At 51.1% G+C, this 14,069-nt stretch overlaps 1 protein-coding gene across 1 annotated transcript in view; it reads left to right on the top strand.

Moving 5' to 3' along the window:
- Positions 1 to 14,069, top strand: part of NEK10 (NIMA related kinase 10) — a 2,768,076-nt gene that overhangs the window by 680,463 nt on the left and 2,073,544 nt on the right. The window contains exon 14 of the mRNA XM_069648774.1: positions 4,461 to 4,522. Coding sequence (XP_069504875.1) covers positions 4,461 to 4,522 — 62 coding nt within the window. The remainder of the gene's footprint in view (positions 1 to 4,460; positions 4,523 to 14,069) is intronic.

Here is a 14,069-nt window from a genome sequence, read left to right as displayed (position 1 = left end):
ACACATATATGGTTCCTGCCATAAAATCAAGAAGTACATAGGGAGGGATGTATTAGAGATGAGTAACATATGAATAAAATAGAAGAAGTCTCAAGAGTCTGCAGGTAACAAATATGGCCCCCGTCACAGAGTGAGGAACGCCCGACAGCTTAAGGAGCTGCCACAATCCGACTCTCCCTCCTCTACCCTGGTGACGAGTATGAGTTAGAGCGTGAGGCAATGCGACCTAGAAGCCCACTCTTAAATACTCACTGAGTCACTGTTGGTGAGTAGATAGTGGCCGTTGCACATGGGCACAGGTCACAGCCAAACAGCAAAACAGAAGCTCCAGCTCTTACTGCCTCCATGGCTTAACGCCGCAAGGGTGGTTGGGCCGGCAATTTGAGGAGGATGAATGTCACGTGATTCGTCACATGTTCGGATTAAGCTCTGCCCCCTTCAGGAAGCGGCCAGGCAGCAAGAGCAGCGCTCGCAGTGCTGCGTACAGGAGAAGCAAACAGAACACAGGAGCAAGCGTTCCAGGCACAAAACGCTCCTTCAAAGCAGCAGTAGACACCCCCTCTTTACTATACTATTACCACTGCCCCTACACCCTCACTGCCCCTTTGAACCCCTTACCCCTGTATATATTTAGATATATATTTAGATGGGTTTTTTCAAAGTCAATTTTTCCTGGAAAAATATGCGTCGGTAAAACAATGCGCTACCGCCCAAACTGTTGGCATTACCAGTGTGTCAAAAAAATATGCATGCGCAAAGCATATGTTCTTTTCAGTGTCTAAATGATGATGTAAATGAGAGAAAGAAATGTTTTCTGGCCTTGTCACTTGGCCACACACCATGAAGTGCTGACTGCTCCCCCACTTCAAACTGGCCACCCAACACTCCCCCAAGTTGGCCAGCAGGGGCCTGGGGCGCATGCCCTGTTTGCCCATCCATAAAAACGTCTCTGGAGAAGGTGCAAAACATGGCAGGAGAGTATAGCAGGTGTCCTGACAAGACCTGTATCAGTGTGATTGCTGGAAAAGAAAGGCATAAGGAACTGCTACTTGTGAAAACACCAGAAAGTAAAGAGGAATCCAGGGGAAGGGAACCACTCTCTGGAGCAAGGACCTTTATTCTTGAAGAACTTTTATGTTGGTATTATACATTCTTTTTTTAACACTTTTCTAAAACCGAGGCCAAAGGCATTCCCCTTTTCACCTTAGAATTTAGTTTCTTAGAGTGTGATGGTCAGAATAGAAATTTCGACACAGGACTGTTTGGTTTTGGACATTCTGACACAGACAGTTCCTTAGTTTTTGGTTTAGGTAGGGAAACACCTCTTAGAGCAGGGTCAGAGAGGCATTTACCCAACCCCTTTTACTTTAATAAAAGTCTTTCACCAGAAACATGACACACTCGAATCCGAGTTTCATTCCTGCCTCCTCACAATACACAACACCCACACCTCTCCTTCAACTCGAATCTCTCTATCCCTTCCATCCTCTTCCATGTGTTTCTGTAGAACTACAGAGATAGAAACCAGTGAGACAGTAAAAAGGAAGCAACGACTACCAGAAAGAGTAGACGCTGCCCGGAGGAGCTGAGAGCCTGCAAGCCCCTCCAGCTTGGAGCAGAGAGGAGGACCCCAAATGGGGCACGGAGGTGACGCCCCTTGTCCGTTTGCAGTCGGCAGACTGTAGAGGGAGTTGGAGGGATGAGAGTAGAGCGGAGGCCAGCTCTCAAACCACACAGCTTCAGAGAAAAACTCCATCAGGACAGCCTCCACTGCTGGGAAACCGCAGCAGAGAGAGAAGAGCCCGCAGGAGAGCACGAACACGGAAAACAGAACCGAGCAACATGGGGGATCCTTTCCTGGCGAGAAGCCCGGTAACCGAAATTCACGAAACAGAACAGAGCAGCAGAGGCACGCCTTACTTGACGAGAAGCCTGGTAACCAGGGTCTGGGACCCATCACTGCGGAGCTGACGCAGAGAGAGCAATCCTGTGAGAATGAAAGAACACAGGAAACAGAATGGAGCAACAGGGGTGCTCCTTACCTGACGAGAGGTCCGGTAATCAGGGTCTGGGACCCATCGCTGTAGAGCCGCTTTAGAAAGGAAACAATCTCTGAAAGAGAGAAGACCCCGGAGACCTGAAAGGAGCTGCAGGTGCGCTCCATACCTGCAACGAAGACCTGACAATGAACCCGAAGGTAACAGGGTTATTGGGGAAAAGCAGGAGAGACCCGAAAATCGGGGTCTGGGTTCCCCAACCAAATAGGGAAAAAGTACAGGGGAGGGAGCCAGGTCTGGTAACAGGGGTCAGGGACCAGCACACCATATACGCCTGAGAAAGGCCAGGGCAAGGGAGACATTGCCCCATCAGTTGTGGAACTGATATACAAGCCTGAGAAAGGCCAGGAGATGGGAAACATTTACCCATCAGTTATGGAACTGTTGAAGAAGCCTGAGAAAGGCTAGGTGAATGGATACATTCCCCCAAAAGTTGTTGAACTATCTGAGACGTCTGAGAAAGGCCAGGGGAAGAGAGACATTCCTCCATCAGTTGAACTGCCATAGAAGCCTGAGAAAGGTTAGGGGAAGGGAGGCATTCCCCCATCAGTTGTTGAACTGCCATAGAAGCCTGATAAAGGCCAGGGTAAGGGAGGCATTCCCCCTATCAGTTGTGGAACTGACTTACAAGCCTGAGTTAGGCCAGGGAAAGGGAGGCATTCCCCATCAGTTGATGAACTGCCATATGAGCCGGAGAAAGGCCAGGGTAGGGGAAAAATGTCCCCATCAGTTGTTGAACTGTCTATGAAGTCTCAGAAAGGCCAGCGGAAGGGAGGCATTCCCCCATCAGTTGTTGAGCTGACATACAAGAATGAGAAAGGCCTGGGAAGGGAGACATTAGTTGTTGTCAACCAGTTGTTGAGCTGCTGCATAAGCCTGAGAAATGCTAGGGGAAGGGAGACACTCCCTCACCAGTTGCGTTTGAACTTTATTTTGAGAACTCTGAATTCTATACCTTGACGTCTAGATCTCATGTCCAAACGAGAGGGATTGTTCATCTGAACCAAGGGAACTTACTGCTTCTTCAATTTAGTTTATAGTGTAAGGGAAGAGTTAGGATTCTGACTTAGGACCATGGACTTATTACTTTGGACTTTCAGACAGACCCATGAGCATTTTACTAGAGGCCGGGAAACCCCTCTTAGACGTATGGCAAGATAGGGTTTTCTTTTCATTTATCTCTTTAATGAAAGTCTTTGCCAACAAACATGCCACCACTGTGTCAGAGTCCTACTTCTACACCCTTACAAGAGATTAAGGGAGGAGACACAGGACTGCATTCGTATAGTGTGAAGAAACACTAAACACTACTTTTGGTTATATGTAACGGATAGTATCGAAGGGGGCATATAACAGAGAAGAATTATAGAAATGCCAGTTATCAAAGAAGATTCTGGGGGGTGAAGAAACCTGAATATGCAAACTATACTGCTTCTGTTTGCTGTTGCTCTGGGGGTTCCTTGTATTGGTTATGTTTCCCTTTCATGTGAAAAATAAAGTTTTGATTAAAAAACACCACCCGCTTTACAGGTGGTGTTGTATAGTAGATACCTATAGAATCTGAATGCTATTTACTAGGTGCACACGCAAGGCATATTCTATAGGAATCCACTGGTTTTACACCTGCATGAAAATCTCGTTCAGGCGTAAAACCAGGTGGTCTTCCAAGACGAAGGAGGAAAGCAAAGCGAAGATGGAAGCTCTGTTTTTTGGTCCTCCTCCACCTCACTACACCTCACTTGTATGTTTCCATTTAAATTACAGCCCCGTTGGAAATGACCCCATTAGGGTGAATTGTTTTGAATCCTCGCATAAGTCTGAAAAAAAGAATGTCGGCAGTAAAAATGTGCTTGCTCACCATGGTGCCTTTTAAAGTACTACTTCTATAGCCTCCTTTTCCTCCTAATGATCCGCCTTTTATGCACCCAGCCCCCTCCCCCCCATCCCCCCACCCGCCTCCTTACCTTTACCGGTCTATGGCTCGAGAGAAAAGGAATTGGATTCCGAGGAAAACCATTGGACATATTAGGTGTGAACCCTAGTGACGTGCTGTGCAGCCTTTTTACCTGGGCATCTAATTTCGATAACTTCTGCTCTGCAAAATTGGATCGGTCCTTTCGGAAGCTGTACCCTATCATTTTGTTACAATCTGAAAAACTCTGCGTGTTGGTACTGATGATTGCCATTATTGTAATGTACATCTTGGTAATGAGCCCCGCTGTTTTATAAATAATGCACCATTCCTAGTCAAATGTGCAAGACAGCAATTATACACGATGGGTGGTCACAAGGGCCATTCGTAATACTGATGTGTTTGTCAATACATGACTGCTGAATATTTTAAAGATGTTCTTTCTCAGCTTCTGCATGCTGCGCCATTGATATCTGCCTTTTCCTCTCTAGCCTGCTGCGCTGCTCTGACAGAATTGGTCCTCAATGACACGAATGCCCACCAAGTCGTCCAGGTGCAGTAGACCATTTTTCATCTTGAAGTGTTGCCTAGGAATACATTGTTGATATTATTCTAATAGCCTCACAGGATTTCGTATGGGAATTAATTACTCATCATGATTTGCAAATAAAAGAAAGTCATTTGCCTACCTAACTACCCACTGTCCACGTGGAACATGAATTAATATGTTGCCTATTGTTAGTTTGCTCCCGGCATATAACCCCACTGCTGTTGAATTTCATGCACTTTCTATAATTTCACTGAATGTATTGTAAGTTGCAATTTGTCTTTCTTGGTCACCTCTATGCTCCTGTCACTGGTCTCTGTCTCCCTCTTTCTAGTGTGGGTACTGGGCTGTTGGCTTGCATTCTTATCTCCTCTGTTCTGTTGCCTGGGGCCACCCTCTCCCAGCACCCATCCCAGCTCTACTTCCTGTTTTCCTCTTTCAGTACCTGAAATGCTGTCTTTGTGCTTAGTTGTGAAAACCCCTGGCTCTCTCCCACTCATATTCCGGCTATTTGACCCCCCTCTAACTCTTTGCCCTGTCAAGGCATGGCATATGGCCTTTGGGCTTGGCTGTAAAAGCTCTAGGCCCTCCCTCACTTACTCTCTCCCTCCCCAGCTTTATCCCTCCACCAGTCCTCTCCACTCATACCTCTGCTCTGTGCCCGTCTCTATCCTTCCACCCTGTCTGTTAGGAACAGAATATCGTTTAAACTGCTCACCATGGCACATAAAGCCTGTTGTATAATTAATGCAATGATGCACAGGAGGCTGTGTGGCTGTAGTTGTTGATGTTTCTTTATTCGACATGGAACATCATCTTGAATTATGCATTTTAACTCATGTAATACAAAAGGACAACAGGCCCTTAAACTCTGGTGCAGCTGGTGTGAGTCTTTGGTCTCTGTAAGGTTCTGGGGCCAGTTCAATGGAGGAGCACACAGGAGCTGATGTTGCTCCATGCCTCCACTCCCAGCTACTACTGCTTTGGGGCCGAGTTCTTGCGAGACTGGGAGGTCTCGCGATATCTCTACACACTTCCCTATGATTATGCAAAACAGGTTATTGCAGGCAAATGGTCATTGGGCGTCATTACGACCCAGGCAGCAATTAATGGACATTACCGGCATGGCGCAACTAACGTGTCCGTGCAGGCCAGAAACCGTTAAAAGCGGTACATTATGACCTCTCGGGCACAAGCATTGCGCCATGCCGGTAATGTAATCTGCGCCATGCCGGTAACGTCCCAAAAACGGCACCTACCGGCATCGTATGCCGTGCAAGGTGCACTACCGCCACCCTACTCACCGATATTAGCGATCACCGCAAATAGCGGTGACCGATATTAGCGATCACCGCAAATAGCGGTGACCGCTTTTAGCGGTGACCGTAAAGAAGCGGATCCAGAAGTTGCGCCATCGCACCGGAATGGGAAAGAGCACGGTGGCCATCTTTAAAAACACAATCCATTGCCATCCTCCACAACCATTGCACATCTGACCCCGAGACCCGCCACAAACCTTCACCCACATCCACCCATCGTCAGAATGCCGAAAGTTGTTTAAAAAAATTGCGATCGGCTGCGGCAGGAGCGCTTCACTAGGGAAGAGCTCACCATGTTGGCGGAAACCCTACAGGAAAAGGCGGACGTTGTATTCTCAACAATAGCACGGAAGAAGGCCATATGGGACCTAGTCGCAGAGCGGGTCAGTGCAGTTGGAACAACACCCCGCACCACAAGACAGTGCCGGAAAAGGTGGGACGACCTCCGGCTTCGTGTAAGGAGTATACTGTCTGCCAACAGAAACCTGGGCATGGCAACTGGTGGAGGAGCAGACTCACCGATAAAATTGCAGCCGTGGGAGGAGATATGTGCCACAACCATTGGCATCGAGGGGGTCGGAGAAATGGAGAGAGGAGCCGCCACATCAGGTGACGCAGGTAGGTGCCTCAAATCAAGCCATGCAAAACTCTCAGAAGTCCAGTTTAATGGGAAGCCCAATGTTGCCTACAGGCATTATTGACCTACACCCTGTACATATGCAGTATGCACACTCTCACTGTAGGCACCCACATTCCTGCATGCTTCTCCCACCCAAAAGGGAGACAACCTGTATGCCACTGCCTCCAATGTGCACCATCTAGTTATCAAAATGATGGCAGTTATCACAATGCCTGCTTGTCCGCAGACCCATCAATAACACTTTCCCTCCTTTGCTCCACCACAGGCTCCTATTCGGACCTTGGCGAGGAATACACTGGCACCACACCTGCCAAGAAGGCCAGGCCCGTAGTGACACCACACCAACCCTCCACCTCTGCTGGACCAAACAAACCCCCACAACAGCCAAAATCGACGGCCACAACACAGGCCAGGGCACCGATAAGCACCAAGGCAAGCAGCACGGTACCACCAGCAACAGACATCCAACAACTGGTGGCCACTGAAGGGACTGTGTCTGCAGGAAGCAGCACGACTGGGGAGACTGCTGCCATTGCAGCTTGCTCGGATAGTGATGTGGGGAATGATGATGATGTCGTAGAATGTCCCCCCACTGAGGGGGAGAGGGGAGTGAGTGTGTTGGGGAGTTGAGGGGGCAGGGGGGAGTGGGTGTGTTGGGGAGTTGAGGGGGGAGGAGGGAGTGGGTGTGTTAATTGAATTCACATTTACAATACAATTTTTGCTTGAGCACAAATCACATGTGTGGACATTGCTCATTGCGTATGTGTGCTTTATTGGTGAACAGTCCACAGTGTGCATATCCAAGACACACACAGTGCCCCAATTGCCATCTCCATATGACACCCCCCATCCGTGTGTGCTAGAAACATTGGTTGATCAGAGTCCGACACATGTCACATCCCTCCTGTGCATCGCTGCCTCCCTGAGGTGCTGCCCCATCCCCACCCTCCTCATCCTCATCGTTAGGTGGTTGCAGTTCGGCGTCAGGGGGCAGGGGCACATTCCGTCTGATGCACATATTGTGTAGCATGACACATGCCATAATGATCTTTGCCACCTTCTCATGGCGGTACAGGAGTGCCCCACCAGAACTGCTGAGGCAGCGAAATCACCACGCAGGTTCGTGTATGTGCACGATTGAAGTCCTCCTCATGCTGGGTCTGTGGGTTCCGGACTGGGGTAAGTAGCCACCTCTTCAGGGGATAGCCTGCATCACCTGTATGTGGGCAACAATGTATGTGTCAGTCATGACATCAAATCTCAAATCATGACGTGCCACCAGGGCATGCATTCATCTCTTACTTTGTACCACATTTACAAGCACAAATGGAGTCACACTATGTGACCGGTATATGTGTATTCCTCTCATGACTGTTTTGCATGCCTTCAACCAGTGTATGCAGGGGGGTCTAGTGCCTTGTGAGTGCCCATCTACTGTGTTAGTCCATGGCGTTTGTTTTGTTGACCTGGCAGGTGTCCAGTGATATCAATGCTCTCATCATGGCAACATTGCCGTCAGCCTCATGATGACCCCACTGAGCACTACTAATGTTGCTAGGCAATTTATTGGGGCCTCGGTGTCTGTGTAGTGGTGTATTGATGTGTTTGTCCGTCATGTGCCTCCTTTGTGCGCAGTTATGGGGGACTGGCCTTTCAGTTGATGGTGTTTGGTGCTGTGTATTGGCTGAAGTCATTGCATGTAGGTGCATTTCGTTGAGGTCGATGTGGTCCGATTCGGTACAGTGCACTTGCAGATGGTTGTGTCATGGTTGGGACACACCTTCATTCACATGGTAGGGCTGCTTAAATCGGGCCATTATGTGTTCAGGTGTCAGTTGACGTTTGGGCTGCTTTAGGGTATGAGCTGGCTCCATTGCCTCTGGTACTCGCAGCCAGGTAAGGTATGCATCACCCCCCCCTTTCAGCCAGGTAAAGTATGCATCTCTCCCCCCCCCTTTCAGCCAGGTAAAGTATGCATCTCTCCCTTCCCCCTATCAGCCAGGTAAAGTATCCATCTCCCCCCCTTTCAGCCAGGTAAAGTATGCATCTCTCCCCACCCCTTTCAGCCAAGTAAAGTATGCATCTCCCCCCCTTTCAGCCAGGTAAGTATGTATTGATACGTCAATCACCTACCCACTTCACATTTCCATGGCCATGACATGAGACTCACCGAGTAGCCAGGCTCTTGGCCCTGCATGTCGCTCCATGTAGCGTGGTATTGTGGAGTTACGCAGGACCATTGAATCATGGGTTGATCCGGGGAATCGGGCACAACAATGTGTGATGATCCTGTTGGAGTCACATACCATTTGCACATTGATTGAGTGGAATAGTTTACGGTTTCGGTACACTACCTCAATGGCATGTGGGACCACCAATTCCACATGGGTGCAATCGATGGCACCAATGCAACCAGGTATGGAAACCCACTTTGGTGTTTGCGATCTCCTGTGCAGACCATGGTAAGGAAATGTGGTTGTCTGTGTGCTTGAGGAGGGCATCGAGCACTTGGATCAGCGTACGTGAGAATAATGGTTGTGAAATGCCATGCAAGTGCCCCACTGTGTGCTGGTAGGTGCCTGTGGCCAGGAAGTGGAGCACGGACACTACCTTCAGTAGGGGGGGATGGCAGTGGGTGTTTCAATCATGCTGACGATGTCATTGTGTATCATGTCCACGATGGTGGTGATGGAGTCCTGGTCCAAACGGTACAAGGTGTGGATCTGCTCAGCGGTGAGGTTGAATGGACTAGCTCTGATGCGTGGGATTGGGGGATGCCTGCGTGGTGGCATTGGCTGTGCTGGTGGGGCTTGCTGGCCCTGCCTTGCCCTCCTTCTCCTCCTGCGTCTCCTCTGTGCTGCCTGTTGTTGTTGTTGTTGTTGTAGCACTTGCATAGGAATCAGGTCCTCCAACCCCAACATTGCTAGTCCTATTGGAATCATTGTGGAGTGTGACTGGGTGTGGGAAGGGGTGGGGTGTGCTCTTTTTGTACTTGGTGAGTCTGTATTGCCTCCACCTGTGCTGATTGTGTGCACCTGTGGCAGCTGGGAACACTGCACATGGCCATTTACGGTTGGTCCGCGATGGCGGTATTTGCACCATGGCGGTAAGGTACTTTACGGCCTTCGCAAGGGCGTTAAGAGCATGTCCGCTTGACTCATGATGTTCCCCAAATTGCGCCATGCCGCTATTTCCGGCATGGGTGGTCGTGTGCCCGCGCCCTTGGTGCTGTTAGCGGCAGCGTTAACTACGGTGCCACTAATTGCACTTACTCGGATCGTAATCGGACCTAGCAGTAAGCGATGCCGGTAATCCTTTACCGGCATCGTTTTCCACTTACCGCCAGGGTCGTAATGAGGCCCATTGTATCTCACCAGTCTTCTGTGTTCCCTTCTCGGCCGGTCACCTCTCTCGCTATGGGCATCCTGTTTTTGGTCATCTTCTTGCTCTACTGTGGGTGCATCCGCTTCAATCTCATTTTCTTCGACTTCTCTTCTGTCTACCTCCGGCTCTCATTCTCTCTCTCTCTCTTTCTCTCTCTCTCTCTCTCATTGTCCATTACCTCCTCAGTTTCGGGTCTTTCATGGGTCTTTTCTCTCTCTTGTCTCTTTTCAAACATGGCTACTCTCTCCATGTTCCATGTGCGCCCGACTTCGGTGCGGACGTGGTTGGTTTCTCTGTGAATCACCTTTACGGGTCTGCTGAACCTTGAGCCTGTCATTTGATCCTTGGTCGGCAAACGTATTTTGATCCAGTCTCCTTCTTTTACGTCTGACCCTTGTTTTGTTCTTCTTCTTCTGTCGCTCCACCTTTTCATGCGTGCTTTGCTGTTCTCTATCCTCCACACCACTTCCGACATGTCAACTTCCTCATCTTCTCTTACTCTGGCCAACCATGGTGGCACTAGTGTGGAGGTTGCTCTCCTCCCTCTCAACATGCGAAAAGGGGAGATTTGGGTGACCCCGTTGGGAGTCAGTCTGTGAGCTGCAATGGCCTCTTTTGGTCGTTTTGAGGGGATCCATTCACAAGACGGTCGCTAATTGGATGGCTCCCTTCATAAACCTGTTGGCCCTCTCCACGGGCCCATTGGCTTGGGGATGATACAGCGCTGCTTTCTTCTGGTGTATGTTGTGCTTCTTCAGGAACAGTTCCATGTCTCTGGATATTAGTTGTACCCCATTGTCAGTCACTAACTCATTTGGGAGCCCTTCCCTCTGGAAGATGGCAGTGAGGACTTCTATTATGGTGGCAGTCGTGATGTTGGGGACAAACTCAGCCTCGACCCACTTTGATAGGTAATCAGCTAGCACTATGCCATAGCGATGTTCGGGCGCCATTGCTTCCAATGGTCCTAAAATGTCTAGGCCCACCTTTGACCACACCGCTTCAGTGGTTTCCGTGGGAATCATGGGAGCTTGTCTGATTTTTAGACGCTTATCACTGTTGAGACACTCATGGCATCGCTCAATCATAGCACGGATCTCCTGATCCATGGAGGGCCACCAGTAGGCTTCCCTCACTCTGCGACGTGTCATGGTGTTCCCCAAATGGCCTGCATGAGCTCTGCACAGGATGGTTTTCCTCATGCCTGTAGGCGGAATCACCTGGTCAGTCTTCATAATTATGCCGTCAGCCTCTGAGATTTAATCTGCCACTTTCCAATATGGTCTCATTCGAGGGGATTGGGTCCTCCGACGTATTCCATATCTATGACAGGTAATGTCTACAGCTGTGCTGCTTCGGAAAATCTTCGGCGTCTGCGTCCTGCGTCGATGATGTCGATGCGCCGTCCCCGAGGACCTCCTCCGACGTCACCCGATGTGATAAGTAGGACGTACGACGCCCATAGCCTCAGTTCCGTTTTTTCCGGGAACGTGTTCGCTTCGTGAATCTCGGTACGCCTCGACTCTTTGGAGTTTGCTGTTTTCTTCTCGGTTCGTTGAACCTGTTCGGTTTTTTGTGAAGACCTGTTCGTGGCGATGTCTACTTCGTCTTCAACCCCGCATCCAGGCTTCAAGAAATGCGGGGACTGTGGGTCCAAGATGTCGGTCACGGACTCGCACGACGCCTGCCTCTGGTGCCTCGGGGAGGCCCACGATACGGACAACTGTGTCGACTGCCAGTCACTCACGGCAAAGGCCTTGCACGAACGCAAGAAGAAGCTGTTGGTAGGTCGGGTGCCTAAGCCCCGGAAGTCAATGTCTGCGGGGCTTTCGACAGATGACTCGAGGGGCGACTCTCCGCGTAATCGTCGGAAGTCCAGTGGGTCTCCTTCCAGGAGTCGGTCTCGCCACTCCTCTGCCTCTTCGAGGCATTCCCAGAAGCGGCGGCATCGGTCGCCTTCCCCATCCTCTTCCGAAGACTCCGCCCGTCAGCGGGTCACTTATCCCTCCATGCAAGCGACACCGGAAGAATGGGCTTCCTTCGGGAAGCAGATGCTAGCGATTCTTGAATCGCAGGGCACCGGTCCGTCTGCGCCTCCAAGTGGGGTCGGTCGGCACCGGTCGAGAGACACCGCTGGTACGTCTTCGGGCTCGGGTGGTCGGCACGGCTCGCGGGAGAGGTCCCGCTCGGATAAGGGTAGCCGTTCTCGCCATGCCCGTTCCAGGTCCCTGTCCGCGATGTGCTCGAGACCGCGTGATCATGTGCCGTCTTCGAAGAAGACGTCGACGCCTGTGGCGCAGAGGGCGTCAACGATTTCTCTCGAGGCTCCGCCTCCGAGGGGGTTGTCGACGCTGTCGGCGCCTAGGTCGTCGAGAGACACGCTCGGAGCTCTGGCTTCGAGGCCTGTGTCGACGCAGTTGATGCTGGCGGCGCTGCAGCTGACGTCGACGCCGATTCGCTCGACGTCGACGCCGTTTCTGTCGACACCGGCGCTGACTCGTTCGGCGCCCTCAATGCCTTTCGAGGCGGTGGTGTCAGAGGGGCCCCGTGGCACTGGCTTAGCCCCTAGAAAGGCTATGGCTAAGGCCAGGCACTGCTTTGGTCCCCAGATGTCTTCCTCTCCCCGCCTGGAGTACATTTCAGAGGGTGATGAAGGCTCTGATGACGGCTTGGTTCCGGTTACGGTACCAGATGAGCTTATCTCGGGCCATAGCCAGTTTGATGACCTGAGGCAGTCACTGCATGATGCCAGTGGACTGGACACCTCTCCGGAGGTGGAGTTTTGTAGGCCGGAGCCTGCACTCATGCCGATTCTTCATATCGGCGGCTTATGTCTCGGGTCACTGAGTACTTGGGTTGGTCAGCTCCCCCAGGGGAGTTCATTCAGGATGATCTCACGGACATCCTTGATCTTGGTCCCCCCACTGACCCGGTTTTGCCGTTTCATATGGCTCTGCAGAGAAGGGTGGTGGCGGCTTGGACTGCTCCGGAGAGTCTCCCGGCAGTGGGCAAGTCTTTGTCGCAAAAATACCGTCCAGCCAGTAGCGACCCCTGCTACTTGTCCAGGCACCCCACTCCAGAGAGTTTGGTGGTGCAGGCGGCTACGGCCCTGGCAAAGCAGGCGTCGTATCCTACCATCCCTCCGGATAGGGACGACAAACGTTTTGACGGCTGGGCGAAGAAAGTGTTTTCTTCAGGGGGTATGGCGCTTCAGGCGGCCAACTCCATATGTGCCTTGTCTCGTTTCACACACACACTCTGTGGAACTGTGTTGCGTTAGCGGCTGAACGTATTCCCGAAGGGGACGAACGGGATGGTTTCCTGGCTATGGTTCAGGATGGCAAGGATGCCATGTGTGAGGCCGTTAAGTCGGGTTTGGACATGGCAGATTGTGTCAGCCGGTCCATGGCGGCGAGCACCGTAATACGCAGGTTTGCATGGTTGCGGAAGTCTGGGTTCGCTCCTGATGTGCAGTCCTGGCTCCTCAACATGCCCTTTGACGGTGAACATCTTTTTGGCAGCAAGGCTGACGAGAGCCTTGAGAGGTTGCAGACCTCCAAAGCTGCAGCAAAGTCGTTGGGCGCTGCAGTTCGCCAACCTCCACCTTTTCGTCCTAGGGGACAGCAATGGAGGGGAGGTTCCTTTCGCTATTACTCATCCTTCAGTAAAGCGAGAGGAGCTAGCAGTCAAAGAGGCCACCGTAAGAGTGCCAGAGGTGGAAACAAGGGTACTCGAGGTGCCAAGGCCGCTCAGGCAGTTGCCTCTTTGCCCTCAGGCGACACCGCAGCCGCTACCACTCAGTCATGAGGCCAGGTCCCATGGTTCGCCGGTTGGGGGAAGGCTGCCGCAGCATCTTGTAGAGTGGCGAGCCATTACTTCAGATGTGTGGGTTCTGGAGATCATAACCCACGGCTACTGTCTTCCTTTTCGGCGAGGCCTCACGACAATCCACCTGGGAATCTCTCTTTGAAGAGTCCGGATCCGCTCCTTACGCAGGAAATTCAAGCCCTGCTGGAGAAAGACGCCATAGAAATGGTGCCTGTAGCGGAGAGGAACAAGAGATGGTATTCCTCTTATTTTATGATTTCGAAGAAAGACGGGGGATTGAGACCCATCATGGACTTGCGCGGATTGAACAAACTCCTCAGGAAGGACAAGATGGTTACTCTCTCTCAAGTCCTCCAGGCCCTTCAACTTCAGGACTGGTTGG

The sequence above is a fragment of the Ambystoma mexicanum genome, chromosome 2q (genome assembly GCF_040938575.1).
Source record: "Ambystoma mexicanum isolate Mex_15411 chromosome 2q, UKY_AmexF1_1, whole genome shotgun sequence".
Classification (NCBI taxonomy): Eukaryota; Metazoa; Chordata; class Amphibia; order Caudata; family Ambystomatidae; genus Ambystoma; species Ambystoma mexicanum.
Note: the sequence above shows the minus strand (reverse complement) of the source record. Positions and strands in the feature narration are given on the sequence as shown.